Genomic DNA, 20086 nt, shown 5'->3' with positions numbered 1-20086 from the left:
TGTGGCCAGAAAATTTTATGGCCTCCCAGGATGGTCTATCCTTGTGAATATTCTAAGAGCCCTTTTAAAAGAAGTACATTCTGCAATTGTTGAATGTAGTATTATATTAATGTCAATTAGGTCAATTTTGTTAACAGTGTTCAAATGTTCTATATTCTTTCTGATTTTTGTCTATATTCTATTAATTACTAAGAGTGGTGTGCTAAATACACAACTATGATTCTGTATAGGGGTATTTCTTCCTTTTGTTTTGTCAATTTTTGTTGCAGACATTTTGGAACTCTGTTATTAGGTACAACAGATTTAAAGTTGTTAGAACATCCTTGCAAATTGGTTCCTTTACCATTATGAAAAGAAAAAAAAGCATTTATGAGACAATCAGGAGAAAATGAAGCCTACCAGGATATTTTCATGGTTTATAGGGAGTATAGCCATTTTTTAGGGGTGACAATGTTACTCTGACTACATTTAAAAAGTAAAGTTCTTACTGCTTAAAAACCAATTGAAGGTAGACCATCTAAGATTTTCTTTAAAGTCATTTAGTGGGATGGCAGTAGGGGGAAGAAAAAGCAGAGTTACAGCAGTAATAAAGACAGTCACATGATACTAGTTGTTGAAACTGGGTTGATGAGTACCTAAGAGTTGTTTACCTTATTCCTTCCACCTCAGTGTAGGCATAAATTTCAAGAAAATGATTAAAATAGTAATATATTCACATGTCTATTTTTTGTTTCATTTTGGACATGATCTTTACAGTCCCCACTATTTTAAGTCCTTAACCACTTCCTCTATCCGTCCCATCTTCTTTTCCTGCTTTGATCAGTTATATCTCCATTTCCATGTTAACAGAGTTAATAACATTTACATTCTTACTTACATAATTAAGTCTTCAATGTGTTAACTATGGCTATGTGATAATTTTCAATGAAGAGAGTAATAGTATATTATTAACACTTCCTCTACTGCTATATCACAACTAGTTCATCTCTCAAAAAAGAAGACTCTTTTCTCATATTGTAACAGTGGCTCAAAATCATGCAAAATGTAAATCCACTTCACTTCTGGCCCAGACTGTATAGTAGAGATATCTCCCTTCTTAAGAACCAAAAGCATGTCTTCCTTTCCAAATACCACTTATTTATCTAATTAAGCCCTCATTCTATACACTATATGAAATTCATGCTGTTTTTCTTTTTTTAAAGACATTCTGCCATTTCTTACAATTTTTCTTAAGGCATTCTGAATTCCCCTTTAATGAAAACCAAGAACTTCCTAGCCCAATCAAACAGATAATTTGGGGATTCCTTTTCAATGTACTCCTGAGTAGGCCCATTGTTTTCAGATTCCCATGTTTTCCTTTTTCCTGGATTCCTTGTTTGTTTTGCTAGATTATATTTCAAAGTAATTTCTTGATGAATGAGAATGAAGTAAACTTTGAGCCACTAGAAATTTGAGAATTATTGTGTTTTCACATTTCAAGGTTTGATCATATATAGAATCCTAACTTCAAAATCATTTTTCTTAGATATAGGACTATAGTACTTCATTGTCTTTTATCATCCATCTACCCCATCCCATCCAGTTTTGTTCACGATAATCTGATTCCAGTAACTCTTTTTCCAAGCCCCTAGTAAACAGCCTGCTTTTTTTCTGAAACTATAAATCTTACCTTTGTGGTTGTAACATTTCATAAAGATATGTGTGCATGGGCAGTCTTTGTTTATTCAATCTGCCTGACAGTCGTTATGTTTTTTTTATATCCAAGAATTTATTTCACTATTTATTTAGCTCTGGAGATTTTCTATTATTTCTTTCAAAGGTTCTTCTCTTCCATTTTCTCAGTTCTTCTCCTAACATACTTACTATTCTGGATTGCAACCTTTGACTAAAGGTCTATCTTTTTTTTTTTTGAAGTTTATTTATTTTGATGGGGAGGTGGGGGAGGGGAGAGAACGAGTGAGCACGAGCAGGGGAGGGGCATAGAGAGAATCCCAAGCAGTCTCTGCACAATGTGAGGCTCCATCTCACAAACCATGAGATCATGACCTGAGCTGAGATCAAGAGTCAGATACTTAACCAAGTGAGCCACCCAGGCACCCCAAGGTAATTAAAGGTCTGTCGTTCTTAAGTTTTATCTCATTTTACATTTCTATGGTTTATTTTTCCTCAGTGTCATGGGAGCTGATTTTACATCAACTATATATTCCAACTCAGTACTTGTGTTTTAAATTCATGCTTAGTGTGTTTGTTCTGTTTCAAAATTTCACCATATTTTTGGGTTCCAAGAACTCTTTCTTATCTTGAGAGGGGGGCAGGTCGTGATGGTAGGATTCAGTTTCTATATTCTCAAAATCCTCTGATTATGAATTAGAGTTTGTTTTCTGTTTGTTTACATTCTATTCTGTTACCTCAATTATTTCTCTTTCACTCAGAAAATAGTTGTCATCTTTGTTTCTTTTATGCTTTGGTTCTTGCTATTTCCTTATTCTGACTATGAATATTTTAACAACAAAGGACTAGACTGGTTATGCTACTCAATAAGGATAGAGTGTCCTATAATGTTATAAATGTAGGGTTGTTTTTGTGTTTCCCTGACTGGAAAAGTTGTGTATTATCTCAGGGCTTTGCAAGAGTGGATCTAGTGGACTAGTAGGTTCCATTTTGAGGTAGGTAGGTTTGAGGATACCCCAAAATGCCAGAATGTGAACTTTATTCTTGTGAAGCATATAATCATCCCAGCCCTATAAGACCCAGTCAGGTTCCACACAGCACATTAAATCCAACATTAGATGCAACTGAGTTATATTTCCCTCTGCTCTGCTCCACCTATCTATCTTGCAGATATCTGCTGAAATTCATCATTTATCAGTGACTGTTCTCTCTCAACATCCTAATATTTTGATACTAATATAAAATATCCCATCTGGGATATAGGCTGCACTAGGAATAAGGGAAAAGAGGAGGATGGTGAGAAAAACTGAAAAAAGGACATATAGGGCAGTAGGTATAACAAGAATAAATACTAACGAATTTTGTCACAACACGATTAGGAATTTTGATTCAAAGAAAAAAATCAACAGAATGTCTACTAACAGACAATTGAGAGATACTCAATTTAGAGAACTTAGAAAAGATCTATAAATCTTGTTTTCCAAAAACTCAAACTAGCGAATGGAAAGAAGGATAAAAGATGAAAAGTTGGGGTTGGACATGGGGAGGGGAGGGCTAATCTGAAGTTAAGAACATACCTTCTAAATGGTGTGAAGCATTACTAGCTCCACTAGTAATACTATGTTCATCTTTTACTCCTGCAGGTGAGGCACCATAACCTTCTTCATACCATACATTGCCATGTAACGTCTTAAAAATAGTTGTTAAATCTTCTTGACTAAGAATGAACTGTGAAGAAAAGATTTGCTTATTTTAACATTACTACTTTACGTAGTTCAAAATTCTCTTCCACAGAAAAGCCAAGTGTTTCATTTCAATCCTCTACAAGCCAATTTTTTAATGCATTAGATATTTGTACTAACCAAATAATACTGAGTTTCCTAAATGACCATGTGATTTTTAGTACCTTGTGAAATATGGAAATTAGATGTCAATTCCAATGAAATTATGAATAAAAGTTTTGTTAGGCATATACCAATTAACCTAATAATTTAAAACCTTTAAAATGAACTTTCACCTTTACCTAGATACTCTGCATTTTTTGGGTTACCAAGCACCTGTATTTACAAATGCAATTTAATCAAAAATATTGACTTGCATCATGAAAAATAGTTCAGTGTTTTACATGAATTATTTCCTTTGAACCTAACAAAAGTCCTCAGTATAAAAAATATATCCTGACTTTATATAAAAGCTGAGGTTTAATGGTCAAATATGATACTTAAATCCACTTAAAGAATTCATGCAGTCACTCAAAACCCCATGTGTTGTGAATTTAGCCTAATATCACCAATGTAAGATCTGTATTGAAAACTGTGTTAATTCAATGTCAACTTGGCTAGGTCACAGTATCTAGATATTTGGTCCAATATTATCCAAGATATTACATATATGGTATGCATATAGAATATGTACCTCATGCACAGACCATCTATAAGTGCCCAGCTGCCTTCTGGGGCAGACCAACCAGCATGAAACTGGGTCTTCATGATCCACCTGAATAGTTAACAACTGTTACAGTCTACCTCAGGGGACCACATGTTTGACCCCTCATGAACCTCATCCTCTGTGTCAGGGAGAGGCTAAAATTGAGTCATCAAGAAGTCAGTCTACCACATCCAGACCAAGTGTAAACACACACACAAACACACACACACACACACACACACACCCTTTGATTATGTTTCTCTGAAGAACTGTAATACAATAGCAATTATGTAAAAAAAAAATCCCTTTGAGTTTTAAGTTGATATACTCAATCACCTCAAGGAAATAATTTTAACACCACAAAATTTAACACTTTTGTTTGTACTAGGATTCCTTTGACTGCATTTCAAAGATGATATGCTAATCTAGTGTTTTAAGATTAAGTCCATGTGTATCTTATTCATGCTATTTATGCTGTGCTTTTCTTTTTCATTTATTCATGACATCTTGTGTTTATTACATACCTGGTATTACAAAAATAGTATGTTCATATAAATTAATAAGCTGAAGTTAAATATGACCACTACATCTAAACCTCATCTTTCAATTAGTACATGTATATATCAAATGGCCCCCAAAATAGTGGTATTTGCAATCTTCACTCTTGAAAACAGCTCAGTGCAGGAAGTCAGAAGAATTACAAGGATTCCAGGACCACTGGACTATGGCTCCTACATGTCAGGACAGGCTATCTTGACACCCCCAAAAGTCCGAGAAGTCAAAAATCAGAGGCTGCAGTACTTAGTCTAGATGTATGACAGTAACTGATTTCAACCTTTCCCTGAACGAGGAGGGGTCAAATATGTGGACCCAGGGCCATATCTGCTACCTATTCAGGTGGATCAGGGTAGGGGAAGACCCAATTTCATCTGCCCTAGAAGGCAGCTGGGCCTTTACAGATGGTCTACAAAGGTTCATCTGAACATTCTGCATGGATCTTCCTAGAAAAGAATGGAACAAAATGGTGTCCCTGCTGCCCCCCAGAGATCTAACTAAGGCCACTTGCAAGATCTGTGCAGTAAGCTGGGTGAACCATGCTACTTAATGTTTTAAAAGTTTTGATCTGTTGTCTTATCAATATAGAGAGACTTCAATTTTCATCTCAAGAAAATACTTTCCATTTGTAAGTTAGGGAGTCTATATGATCTTATACACTATGAGCATAAAGATTTTTCACTTGAGATGATGTTTTAAACTCGAAATGTATTTCTGAAATAAAAATCTGAAACCTTTAAAAAGGATGATTTTCTCTTTTTGAATACAATTTTTATAGGGAAAAATAGAAAGGAAAATGGAGGAGGAAAGAGGATTTGTTAAGTAGGTTTCTTAAAGCAACCTTCCAGACAGAGTATGTGTTGCCGTCACTTCAGCAAAGCATGTGATACAGTTGACTTCCATCCAGCCAAGAGGGAAAATACAAATTTTGGATAGTTATATTAGAGAGCTGTGAAGCACTATCAACAGGGAAGTAAAGTTATGCAAATGACCCATTTGCCATTTTCATTATCAACCTCTTCCATTTCTTCTAGGACTTTCTCTAGGCTATTTCTTATGTTGTCATGGCTTTAAATACCATCTAGGTGCTGATGACTTTAAATTATTATTTCCAGCTTAGACTTCCCCACTAACTTCTAAATTAATATACCCAACTGACTACTCACCATATCTAATATTTGTTTTCTTTACAGAATTTACCACAACTTATAACTATTTTAGGTACATGCCTATGCACTTTTTAGAAGTTTATCACACCTCTAGGTCACCATGACCACCGACCCTTGGAACTAGTTAGGTTCCACGAAGCCAATGACAATGCCATAGCTTCTTTGCCACTGTCTCCCCATATACAGCCTAAAACCTAACACAGAGTAGTCACTCAAATGTTTGCTGAATGAATGAATAGAGAACATTCAATGAATTCTAATATGGCTACTATTACAACTTTGACAAAGTTGGTCAGTATGTAATATCTACAACCAAAATACCTTATGTTCCCAAGAAATATTTTTAACACACAAAATGGAAATAAATAAGCATCCAAAAAACTCACCTCCATGGGCTTTAGCTGAGCATTTACATTAAAACAAGGAACTTCCTGGTACCACTCCCAAGATAAATTTCGCTCAACAATCACCTCAAGATTTAATGGCAGTAGCAGATCCAGTACTTCCTGGTACGTATCATCAATAAATTGAGACCTGTAAGTAGAAATAAAATTGTTTTGTTTCATATATACTCAGAGGAGTAAAAAATAATTTTTAGCATTCTATATACAAATAGAAAAAAAATCAGTAATTTGTGTATGAAGAGAAGAATAAAATCTACCCAGCTCTCCAAGTCAAAATGACAGTACATCCCACTGTAAACACAGATGATTTTTTTTGAGCTCAAGTGTTCCATATTATAGAGAAATGTATTTTTAAAATATGATTTTACAATGTTAAAAAGTGCCAAAATATATGTTGGTATAGTAAACCCTTAAAATGAGAACTATCTCCATATGTTTTTAAAATTATTTTTAGTTAGAATTCCAGTATCATTAACATACAGGTATAAATACAATACAGGGATTCAACAATTCTATATATGACTCAGTACTCATCATTTTAAGTCTACTCTTAATCCCTTTTGCCCATTCCCCCATCCATCTCTAGCAACCATCAGTTTGTTCTCTACAGTTAAGAGTCTGTTTTTTTCTTTGTTTCTTGAACTACAGGAGCGAAACCCTATGTGTTTGCCTTTTGCTGAATGACTTCACTTAGCATTTTCTCTTCTAGATCCATCCATGTTGTTGCAAATGGCAAGATTTCAGTATTTTTATGACCCATCTTCCACCATACACACACACACACACACACACACACACACACACACACACACCACTTCCTCTTTATTCATCAAATGATGTACATTTGAGCTGCTGCCTTAATTTGGCTATTATAAATAATGCTGCAATGAACATAAGTGTATCTTTTCAAATTCATTTTTCATATTGTTTGAGAAAATACCCAGTAGAATTACCAGATCATATGGTAATTCTTTAATTTTTTTTTAACGTTTATTTATTTTTGAGACAGAGAGAGAGACAGAGCATGAACAGGGGAGGGTCAGAGAGAGGGAGACACAGAATCTGAAGCAGGCTCCAGGCTCTGAGCTGTCAGCACAGAGCCCGACGCGGGGCTAGAACTCATGGACCGCGAGATCATGACCTGAGCCGAAGTCAGCCGCTTAACCGACTGAGCCACCCAGGCGCCCCTTTTTAATTTTTTTAAATGAATCTCTATATACTGTTTTTCACAGTGGCTATACCATTTTGCATTCCCACCGACAGTGGACAAAGGTTCCTTTTTCTCCACACTTTCACCAACACTGGTTGTTTCTTGTGTTTTTGATTGTTACCATTCTGACAGGTGTGTGGTGATATCTCAATATGGTTTTGATTTTCATTTCCCTGATAACGAGTGATGATGAGCATCTTTTCACGTGTCTGCTGGCCATCTGGACGTCTTCTTTGGAGAAATGTCTGTTCATCTCTTCAGCGAATTTTTTAAACTGTGTGTGAGAGTGTGTGTTGAGTTGTAGAAGTTCTTTATGTATTCTGAATAATAACCCCTTACCAGATGAGTCATTTGCAAATACCTTCTCCCATTCATAGCTGGTCTTTTGGCTTTCTTGATTGTTCGTTGGGAAGATTTTTATTTTGCCGTAGTCCCAATAATTTATTTTTGCTTTGGTTTCCCTTGTATGTAACTGTTTTCTCTTTTCTTTCTGCTTTTAAGATTCTCTATCACTACTTTTTCTCCATTTTAATTACTATGTATCCTGGTGTGCGTCTCCTGGGGCCGATTTTGTTGGGGGCTCTCTGTGCATCCTGGATCTGGATTTCTGTTTCTTTCTCCAGATTTGGGAAGGTGTCAGCTATCATATCTACAAATTTTCTGTCACCTTTTTACTCTCTTCCCCTTCTGGGTTCCCTAGGATACAAATGTTATTACACTTCATGGTGTTACTGAGTTCCCTTAATCTACTTTCATTTTTCACTATTGTTTTGCTCTGCTTGATTGCTTTCCATTGCTCTGTCCTCCAGGTTGCTGATCCATACTCCTGCTTCCTCTAGTCTATTTACTCCTCATATAAACTTTAGTTATTGGGTTATTAATCTCTGATTTTTTAAATGTTTTCTTCCTCTTTATTAAGAGTCTCACTGAAGTCCTCTCCTTTTTTCTCAAGTCCAGTGAGTATCTTCATGATCATTACTTTCAATGGCATGCTCTTTCAGGCATATCATCTCCATTCCGTTTAGCTTTTATGCTGTGATTTTATTCTATTCTTTCATTTGGGACTTACTCCTCCGTCTCTCCACTTTGTCTCTCTGTTTGTATGCATTAAGAAAGTCAGCTGTGGGGCACCTGGGTGGCTCAGTAGGTTGGACGTCCGGCTTCGGCTCAGGTCATGATCTCGTGATCACTGAGTTCAAGCCCTGCGTCGGGCTCTGTGCTGATGGCTTAGAGCCTGGAGCCTGTGTCTCCCTCTCTCTCTCTCTCTGCCCCTCCCCCCGACTCACACTGTCTCTTGGTCTCAAAAATAAACATTAAGAAAAAATTAAAAAAAAAAAAAAGTCAGCTGTGTCTCCTGCTCTTGAAAGTAGTGGCTTTACGAAGACAAGGTCCACATGGTGTCCGGCAGTGCAAGGTCCCCTGTTCATCAGAATGTGGTGCTTAAGGAGTGCCCTCTATGTGTTGTATGCCCTACTACTGCTGAGCTGTGTTTGCCTTCCATCCAGTTGCCTGAAATGGTGCTCTTTGCTTGTTGTGGGCAGAGTTTGGTACCTGTGTTGTTAGCGGTCCAGTATGGGGCCACCCTGGGGTTGAGGTGGGTCAGACCAAGTGTCTGGCAGAACAGTGGTAGCACTGAACCACAGGGGCCTCTCCCTGTGTTGTCCCCTGACAAGTTTTGTTAGTGGGTGGAGCCTGCAGTCGGACCAGATGTCTGTGCCTGGCCCACTGCTGAGGCCAGAGTTGAACTATGTGGTTATTTCCCCTATCCCCATCACAGGAGTCACTTTGGAATGGGGCTGCCCCCCGCCTTCAGGGCTGCTTGCACAGTGGCAGACCTGTCCCACCTCTTTGGATGGACGCCTGCCAAGGGCACGCTGGAGGGGGCAGGTCCTCAGGAGAATGTGCGGGCAAAGTGCGTGGTGTCAGCAAGGTCTGTGCTCATCTGCTATGGGAGGGATCTCCAGCCAACCAGGAAAACTGCCCAGCGAGGATGATGGGGGTGGGTCTACAGAAGGGTGTGGCAACAGGACACACTATAAACAAGCTAGGTGGGGAGTGCTTGCACTGTGCTGGTTCCCACAGGTGCTCATGTATCTATCAGGGGAGGGTAAGGGCAATGGTCAGCTTTTCTGTTCTTGCAGATTCCCAAAAGCTCCTATCCCTTCTGCACAAGACTTGAGGTTAGTAAATAAATCTCCTTCCTGTTTACCCTCAGTGTTTTTCAAACTGCTGCTTCTGTGCAAGGGGGCTGTTTGTTGTGCTGTCTCTTAGAGGGTGGGTACTCCATTTCCCATTGTGCCCTGGCTCTCCCAGAGCCGAACCTGAATTTTTAAAGTTCCAGGTATTAAGCCCACTGATAGTAAGAACTTGCTAAATTTACACCCCTGTGGTTTTCAAAGCCAAGTGTTATGGAAGATCCATCTTCCCGGTGCCTGCGGAGGTACCTGCTCCTTTCCCTTCTCCATGCCTACAGGTGTCCCACCCTCCTACTGACAGCTTCATGGCTGAGTCTGGCTCCCCACCTTGTCTCCACCCTCTTTGACGTGGCCTCTTTTCTACATTTAGCTGTGGAGAGTCTGTTCTGCCAGTCTTCAGGTCTTTTTCTGGGTTATTTATACTGATGTGGGTATTATCTAAGGGTATCCATGAGACAAGGTGAACCCAGATCTTCCCCCTCTGCCGCCTTCTCTGGAAATTCCTCATATGCAATTTTAATAGGTGCATGTTATATGACTATAATATAACTTTAACCTTCCATTGTTGAAAGTTATGTTGCTTTTATTTTTTCAGTATAAATAAATACTTGGATCAGTACTTTGTACCTATTTTTGATTAACTTTCTTGTTCTGGACAAACTGTAAGAAATTAACATTAATTGCTGTGTCAAAAGATTACCTCCTTAAAAATATTTGCCTTATCAGTGTTACTCAGTATCTGGGATAGATACTTTTCCTATGTGCTCCCACATTCTATTTTATATACTGTATTTTAATAGTTTATTGTCTTGTCTATAGTTTCAGTTAGAAATAAAAGCTTCATGATGGCGCCCCTGTGTGGCTCAGTTGGTTAAGCATCTGACTCAGGCGCAGGTCGGGATCTTGTGGTTCATGAATTTGAGCCCCACATTGGGCTCTCTGCTGTCAGCATGGAGCCTGGAGCCTGCTTAGGATCCTCTGTCTCCCTCTCTCTCTGACCCTTCCCCGCTCATGCTCTGTCTCTCCCTCTCTCAAAAATAAACATTTAAAAAAATAAAGAATAAAATCTTCCTGAAAAAAGGGGACTACTTCATCTCAATCTATGCTGTATTGCCAGTCCTTGGCTTAGATAATTGCAGTACGTCATATGCTATACAATTATTTGCTGAAATAAGAAGACAGAGTGTCACTTTGTCTGACACCTTAGCTGGGAACACAGGTTTTGGAAGATCAACACTTCTCATGGATATGCACACGCAGAAATAACTGCAAAATTGTCATGTTTATTGATTTTGGGGTTACATATGACTTTTAGCGAATGGGCAAGTTCACACATATGGTATCTAAGAATACTGCAGACTGACTGTATATGTATGTATGACTGTAATACACATACGTGCAGATGGTCAATTGCTGCTTACCTTTCTATTCTCTTTATTTTAATCATTGTAGTTTATAATACATTTTAGAAGTATTTAGTGCAATTCTATATATTTTAGTAGTACCTCTAATGTTATGATGTCTCCATTCCCCACCTCAAAATCAATGTATACAAACTGACATCTTTGTAATATTAGATCGAGGAAAATATTCTCTCCACATTTATTCAAGAGTCCTTTCTGGCCATGGGTTAAGGTCTACAACTTTCCTTATAGAAGTACTATAAGTATCTTTGTAAAAATTTTACATTGTGATTAGTAGCTTTGCAACAAAATGATTTCAACACAGGTTGTCACAAAAATAAAATACTTATTTGTCTTTATGTGCTTTTCTATGAAGCTGAAACTAAACTGAATTTCCAAATATCAAGAACTTGAAAATTATTTCAGGGAAAACCTGTAACTGTATAACTGAGTAATTCTATTTCTAGAAATTCATTGCAGGAAATGAATTATCCTAACGACATGAGTAGGATGTCATGATAGGAATAATTGTAACGTTATTTATAACAGCAAAAAAACTCACAATCAAATTAACTTTTAAACAATAGGCAACTAATTTTTAACAGAATAAAATGAAGTATTTAGAAATAATTTTGTACTCAAAATAATATGGAAAAATATTTATAGCATACTGTTAAGGGAAAAAGTGTATTTATGATGCAAAATATATAATTCTTCTTTTACTTAACATATATGTGCAGAAATAATGAACTAGAAGAAACATACCAAACTATTAATAGTACTTACCTCTGGGTGGTCATATTTTTCTGTTCATCCTAATACCATTTTATGTTATGTCTTCAGTAAAAAGTTAACTCATTTTTGGACATAAAAATAAATATTTTTAATGCTCTAAAGATATTTAGTAAACTCTTTTTTTTTTTTCAACGTTTATTTATTTTTGGGACAGAGAGAGACAGAGCATGAACGGGGGAGGGGCAGAGACAGAGGGAGACACAGAATCAGAAACAGGCTCCATGCTCTGAGCCATCAGCCCTGAGCCTGACACGGGGCTCGAACTCACGGACCGCGAGATCGTGACCTGGCTGAAGTCGGACGCTTAACCGACTGCGCCACCCAGGCGCCCCTAGTAAACTCTTTTCAAAGCAGACAATCTATTTGTAATATAGATTCACACCTGATTTACATGTACCATGTCTTGAAATCAGGCAAGATGTGATTTTAGATACATATTCCCTTTTAGTAAATTTAGACTTTTATACAGTTTAAAAGTTAATGAGCCATCTGAAGTTTAAAGTGTCTCTATGTATCTATAGCCTATTATTAAAATAAAAGTCTCTCACCTCAATATTTCCCTGTGATTTTTGAATTCCCTGGGCTTGGCTGAACAAATCTACATTTTCCAATGTCTTCACTAAATGTATCACTGTAACCGAAACCTGGCTTTCCATGGAGCTCTATTAAATAGGGGCCAATTTTTCTCCAACATCCTATTCATCTCATCATTAAAAGACAGAAGTCATTTTCCTTAGTTTGTAATGATATTCAATTCTCACTCCTATCCTTTTAAGAATATCATCATCCAGACTTACCACTTTCTACTCTTGCTTTCCTGTATCAACTAGTCAGTGCTTATTTTTGAAGACTTTAAGATTGATGAATTTCCAGTTTATAAACCTCTCTCTACAATTCTTTTACTCTTTATGTACCCTCTTATCTTTGATTTCTTCTGTCTCCATTATCCATCAACATGACTCTCAATATTTAAAAATCCTGTCCTACTTTAGTCACACCTGCTTGTTAAAAGTTCAGTCTTGCCTGAATCCGACACCAAATATCAAGTACTACATGAAAAAAATTATCATGTACTCTTAATTCATGGTTAACAATGTCAACAGAGTCCTCAACATTGTCTCAACATATCTTCCTGGAATGCCTCCCATCTCTCTGCATGCCATTTCTTAAGTCTCTTTTGAGAAATATATATGCCTTGTGTACTGGCATTCATCAGGATTCTGTCCCGTTATGTCCCACTCTACAAACTATGTGATATCACTTGTTCAGTGACTTTAATAGATAGCTAAATATTACTAAGGACACCCAAATCTGGAAGTCCAAACACTCTCCTAAAATCTACACACATACGTTCAAGTGCCTTCCAATCTTTTTCTATAGATCTCTATACCAAAGTCAGACAGCAACTTCCAAGTTACTTTACCCACTAGAGAACTCAATGTCTCCACTCAACTGTTTTTTCTGCATTGTTCTATCTTATCTCAGTGAACTGCATTATTACCAAATAACAAATTTTGTAAGCCTGCAATCTGGAGTCAAATTTCTCTCCTCAAACTCTGACATCCATTCAATAATCTCTTACTATATATTCTACTTTTTAAATTTCGCTTAACTGGCTAGTTCTCCACTACCTCACTTCCCTACCCTAGACAGCATCACATATAATTCTTATGGAAATCACACCAGTAGTTAGTAAACCACTCTTTCAACCTCTAGTGCTGTCTTCTTTTGACCTGTTTTCTACAACCCTTCTAAAATCTAAGTGTGATCCCATTTTTGTGCATCAGCTCATTACTTTCATTAAAGAACAGTTACCTTGACAATGAAGTAGAAACTGTTTATTCATCCTTTGTAAAGATTGCACATTATAATACGTCTTGTTCCCAGAAGAGTGCCTGGGATACACGAGGTGCTTAAATTTCTCCTTCCATCCAACATGAAATAATATAAACCGAATTTATCACACTGCCTGAAACAACTCATCCCCTTCACCAAAAAAAACTCACACAAAAAACATTTAAAAATGATTTTCAAGACACAGAACATCAGACAACAGTCACTCCTGAGAGATAAATTGTTTAGTCTTCCTGGCTACCTAAGGAGCATTTTTCAAATACTATGTAGGTTTTCAAAAAACTTGCGCAAGAGAAATTCTCAAAATTAGTATAGTTATAATAAAATAAAATCTCCCTGTAGATAGAAGACTCCGGATACCAAAACCTCTCATGTAAAAAGTCTGAAAAAGACTGCATTCTCCACAAATGTACCTAAGAAAAGCTTACCTGTATAGTCGCATTTCACTCAGCCTTATTGTTATCAAATCAATAATGGGTGGGGGGTTGCTCTGGCTCTCTGTTATTATATGGAATGTATTTGTCATTGTAATTAGTCCAAAATCAGCAACAAAAACATTTTCAGAAACTGGAGACTGTGGGATGACCACCACTGGGGCTTTGATGTTAACATCCAATGACATTCTAGAACTCCTCTGTGCCAGTTCTTTTACACCAGTAGCCGCCATTCCTGCTGCCTGAACAGTAGCCTCAGCCAAAGCTTGTTTAGCCGCTTGAAAATTATCTATAAAAGCCTAAAAGGTAACAGAATTATATTATTAAGGTTACCATTAATGAATGTTAATGTTAAATGCATACTGATATTGATGATCTTACTTCCGTGAGAAAAATTTTTTCTCAGTACAACCAAGCATTCTTTTATCCAAGTCTGGTTATCTGTACTAAATCTCAATATTCTCCACTGAAAACTGAGAAACAGTAAGATACAGATACAGAAACACAATAAAACAACAAAAATTTTGTCCCGGGAAAAAAGTTAACATGTAGATATTGCAAGGTTTCAGTAATATACCTATTACCCTTATCAACATACTTTCCCTAATGGCTAAGCAATCACACTGTATTCTCCTATACAACCTCAAAGGACAGACAGCTTAGTTAAGTTTGTAAACTACAAAGTAACTTGAAAAGTAATAAAATGTCAAGAACTCTGTAGTTTTTGAATTCTGACCTCTAGAAAAAATATTTCAGTGACATAAAATGTATCTAGAATTATACCTAATTTCCAAACAATTTGTTTTCAGTAGTTGTTTCCAAACAATTGATTTTCAGTAATTTTTTTTAAACAGAAGGGTTTTTTTTTAGCTTATTTATTTTGAGAGAGGCAGAGCCAGGGTGCACAGGGGAGGGGCAGAGAGCAAGGGAGACAGAGAATACCAAGCAGGGTCTTCACTGCCAGTGCAGACATTGAAGCAGGGCTCGAACTAAGGAAACCAAGATCATAACCTGATGCTGAAACCAAGAGTGGGACACTCAACCAAGGCACCCAGGCACCCGTATTTTCAGTAATTTAAGACTAAAAGGCCATCACAACAGGGCTCAGGGACATAATGAGGCTGAGTTATAAAGATAAATTAGAGGGGCTCCTGGGTGGCCCAGTCAGTTAAGCACCCAACTCTTGATTTCGGCTTAGGTCATGATCTCATGGTTCTTGAGAGACCAAGCCCCGCGCTGGGTTCTGTGCTGACCGTGCGGAGCCTGCTCAGGATTCTCTCTTTCTCTCTGTCCCTCCCTTGCTTGTGTCCTTTCTAACTAAATAAACTAACAAACTTAAAAAATAAATCAGAAAAAAAAAATTAGAACAGGAATGCTTGTTCATATTTACTATTTGAGTATGAAAACACACTACAAGCTACAGGAAAAATTGCACTGTAATCTCAAAAAGATCACAGGGGTGCCTGGGTGGCTTAATCACTTGAGTGTCTGACTTTGGCTCAGGTCATGATCTCATGGTTCGTGGGTTTGAGCCCCATGTCAGGCTATGTGCTGACAGTGCAAGAGGCTGCTTGGGATTCTGTGTCTCCCTCTTTATCTCTGCCCCTCCCCAACTTGAATTCTCTCTCTCTCTCTCTCTCTCAAAAATAGATATTTAATCAAAAAAAGGTGCGCTTGGGTGGCTCAGTGCATCCCACTCTTGATTTCGGCTCAGATCATGATCTCACGATTTGTGTGTTCGAGCTCATAGGGCTCTGGGTTGACTGACTAGGATTCTCTGTCTCCTCTCTGCCTCTCCCCCACTCATGCTCACTCTTATTCTCAAAAATAAGTAAACTTTAAAAAAATTTTAAAAAGATCACAAAAATAGCAACATTTATTTAGAATCAGGTAATTACCTAGTTTATACACCAAGATTTAAAGACAACCTGTTTTAAAAAGTGAATACTGAAGTCCCAAAGACAGGTATGATACAGGAAAAAAATAACTAGGAAAAACAGAAAAAGAAATCAAACATCATACGGTGGTATCATATAGAGATTCATTCTAAAGCCTTTACACCCCAGATAGAACACGCAATAGAAAACATAATTTCCATAATGATTACTTACATGAGACCAAAACAAACTTCAATCATAGTTTTTTTTTAAATTAATTTATTTATTTTGAAAGAGAGAGAGAGGCAGAGAGAGAATGGGAGAAAAAGAATCCCAAGCAGGTTCCACCCTGTCAGCACAGAGCCCAACAAGGGGCTCAAACCCACCAACTGTGAGATCCTGACCTGAGCCAAAATCAATAGTTGGATGCTTAACTAAGCCACTTAGGCATCCTTATATTTAGTATTTTTATTTAGAGTTGGAAGTCAGGTAAAACAAAGACTTAAACCAATTATGTACGAAGAATTCAATTAACACATATAACAAATCCATGTATGGTTTACGTACGTACATTTAATACATTAATATGTATGCTTGAATTAACTGCACTATTCTCATATGAAAATGATATTATATAAATAAAACACTACGCATTTCAGCATTGATAAAAGATACCCAGAAAATTCTGAAAAATCAGGGGAAAAAAATCAAGTGAGGAATTACTGCTTTTCACCTAACACACAGCAAATAACTTCCAAATAGTAAGAAAAAATTAAAAAATCGATTAGTATACTTACCAATATAGAACATAGAAATTTTGTGACAAAAACTACTTCAATGCAACCAACAGTTAAAGTAACTTGAACATCAACCACGTTCATATCTGTGTATGCAGAACCAGCAGTTGCATCCACAAAAGAGACCATTTTGAAGCTGAAAACTTCTTTTCCAGTGATGTAAACGGCCTTAATGAGAGAAAATCCAACTATCAAAATCCACTTTTGAAATGTGTTTTCAGTACAAAAGTAAAGCACAAAATAATAAAATATACACACATATTTTGAAAATCTTTCAAGTATTCAAGCCAAGTACAAATAAAACAGTAATTCTAACACCTCTATTGGAACCTACACTGCAAGATTTTTCAATGTGGTGGTGGCAGCTCCCTTTGTGGGCCATGAAACCAACATAGTAGGTCTTCCCAACATTTTTTTTAGTGGGGAAAACAGAAGAAAAATGATCAGATCATACGAACATTCTCATTTAGTGTGTATATTTGGGTACTGAGACTTGCCCAATGAACATACTCTTTGGTCACTGTAAAACATGAAAGACGCTGTACCTCTACAACTTAATGAAAACTACTTCTATTTTAAATATGTCAACAGGTTTTCCAGATCCTTCAAAAAGTCTCCTCCTATATTTCTCTTCCTAATTTGCTTGTGACGGGTCATCTCAACTGCTGAACAAGACTTACGTACAGTAGTTTATTTACTTAAAAATTTTTTTTTAATGTTTATTTATTTTTGATAGAGAAACAGAGCACAAGTGAGAGAGGGGCAGGGAGAGAGGGACACAGAATCCGAAGCAGGCTCCAGGCTCTGAGCCGTCAGCAAAGAGCCTGATGCGGGGCTCGAACTTGTCAACTGCGAGATCATGACCTGAGCCAAAGTCCGATGCTTAACCAAGTAAGCTACCCAGGCGCCCCTACATACAGCAGTATGCTCTGCAATACTAGCGAAATCTCAAGCTCTGCAATACTAGCGAAAAATGGTGGAGAAAACAGCGCATGTGAATTGTCAAAAAAATTTTGTAAGCTGGACATATCACCAACTAAACTTAGTTTATAGCTTTCCTGACCGTTCTAAATGCTAGAAGGTAGAAAGCTGAAGAGCCATCAACAAGCAAATGAATTCCAACATGGTACAAAGAAAACTTCAGGAACCAAAGATATTAAGGACCTCTGAAGGCTGAGGCGCAAGATGAGGCTGAACAAAGTCTACAGGAATTCTGCTTCTGCCCTGAATGTACAATGCTGGGCAGAGGTCCACTCCAAACCTTGGCAACAACAATAGCAGCAGCAGCAGCAGCAAAAACAACAACAAAGAACTAGATGACCTATAAAAATCACAACTGTGCTTAAAACCACTAGAAATCTGAGGCTACAAGCCAACGAAGCAGCCCAAAATGTAAGGATAAAACAGTCCAGAAACAAAATCCCCCATCCTCAGCACAAGATATAGCTGAAAGAATCTGAAGCAGTGGGTATAATGAAGGCAATCATATTAAACAAGAACACTCAAAGCCAATTCAACTCTCTGTTAAATTGACTCAACCTCCATGCTAACTGTCTGGCAGAAAAAAGACCCATTATCAGACATAAATACTATTCATTTCAGTATCTACTGTTCCATACATGATCTCTTACACTCAATCAATAACTAAGATATATTGCAAAAAGCAAGGAAAAATAAAACCCATCAGGTGACATAGAAATCAAGAGAACCAGGTTTGCTCATAACACAAATATTGGAAATTTCACCCAGTGAATTGTAAGTTCCTGTGACTAATATGGTAAATGCTTCAAGTAGAAAACGTGGAAAATATGCAAGAACAGATGAATATCACCAAAGAAACAGATGAAGAAATGAGAATCTAAGAAAATATTAAAGATTAAAAAAAAAAACAGTAACAGAGATGAAGAAGCTATAAAAATAGCTTAACAGGGGCACCTGGGCAGCTCAGTCAGTTAAAGTATCCCACTCTTAATTTGGGTTCAGGTCATGATCTCACAGTTCATGAAATCAAGACCTGTGTAAGGCTCTGCACAAAGCCTGCTTGGGTTTCTCTCTCTCCCCCTCTCTGTCCCTTCCCCACACTCTCAAAATAAATAAAGAAACATTAAAAAAAAATAGCTTAACAGAAATTATCCAAACTAAAACAGGGGAAAAGAAGGGGAAAAAGTTGAACAGATGATTCAAAGGTTGTAAGACAATATCTAACAAGAATCTAGAAAGAATTTTTGGAATCCAAGAGGAGAAAGTACATACAAGGAGCAGATGAATAAGGGAGAGGAGGGGGAGGACAGAGAGAGAGAGAGAGACAAAGGAACTATTTGAAAAGGTAATGAAAAATAATGTAGACATATCCAAGAAGCTCAGAAAACCCCCAAATCAAAACACACTTACATATTCCTAGAAGCACCATACACAAATCCTGAAAGAAGTCAGATAAAAATGAGAAATATGTATAAAGGAGCAAAGATACATTGATGACTTCTCATCAACACCATGTCTAAGAAAGAATGCTGGAGCTACATCTTTAAGAGTTTGAAATGGGGTGGGGGGCGGGAACCCTGTCATCACAGAATTCTATACCCAGCAAAAACTTCAAATGGGAAATGAAAATGAAATGAAAGTGGGTTCTTTTCCAGTTCTCATTCCTCCTTGTGCCCCAAAGCTGAGAGAATTCATTACCAGCAAATTTGCACTATAAGAAATGAGTAGAAACAAAATAACAAGAAACTTGAAGCTACATGAAGAAATTAATTCCAGAAATGGCTAGAATGAAGATAAAAAGAGCTTAAAAAAAAAAACTGCTCTAAAGAAAATTGACTAAACCAAAATCAGTACGTACGTATTATAGATTTTCAGCATACACAATATCAAAACATATTACAGTAATACCATGAAAGACAATAAATAATTAGGGGTTGATAGTAGTATTGTAAGGTATACTATACATGAAGCAAAAACATTATTGGAAAGTAGACTATGATTGAAATTATGAATCATAAACCCAAGGGAAACTGTAAAATCAATGACAATCCAAAATCAGGTTAAATGTGGGGAGACAATACAATAAACAGAATGAAACAACTAGAAAACAGAAAACAATTAGAGAGAGAGCAAATTTTAAAGTTTATTATTTGAGAGAGCAGAGCGGAGAGGGGAAGAGAGGGAGAGAAGTCCAAACAGGATCAACGCTGTTAGCTCAATCCCGTGACTGTGAGATGATGACCTGAGCTGAAATCAAAAGTCAGACGTTCACTGAGCCACCTAGGCACCCCAAGCGATAACAAATTTTAAACCA

General features: G+C 37.2%; 1 protein-coding gene across 7 annotated transcripts in view; it reads right to left on the bottom strand.

The window, feature by feature from the left end:
- Positions 1-20086, bottom strand: part of VPS13A (vacuolar protein sorting 13 homolog A) — a 253881-nt gene that overhangs the window by 112243 nt on the left and 121552 nt on the right. For all 7 annotated transcript variants that reach the window (XM_023243364.2, XM_045043176.1, XM_023243365.2 and 4 more), the window contains 4 exons: positions 16792-16959; positions 14112-14416; positions 6209-6356; positions 3249-3399 (listed from right to left, as the gene is read on the bottom strand). In XM_023243364.2, coding sequence (XP_023099132.2) covers positions 3249-3399; positions 6209-6356; positions 14112-14416; positions 16792-16959 — 772 coding nt within the window. The remainder of the gene's footprint in view (positions 1-3248; positions 3400-6208; positions 6357-14111; positions 14417-16791; positions 16960-20086) is intronic.

This window comes from Felis catus, chromosome D4 (genome assembly GCF_018350175.1).
Source record: "Felis catus isolate Fca126 chromosome D4, F.catus_Fca126_mat1.0, whole genome shotgun sequence".
In the NCBI taxonomy this organism is placed as follows: Eukaryota; Metazoa; Chordata; class Mammalia; order Carnivora; family Felidae; genus Felis; species Felis catus.
This window is presented reverse-complemented; position numbering and strand designations above follow the sequence as displayed.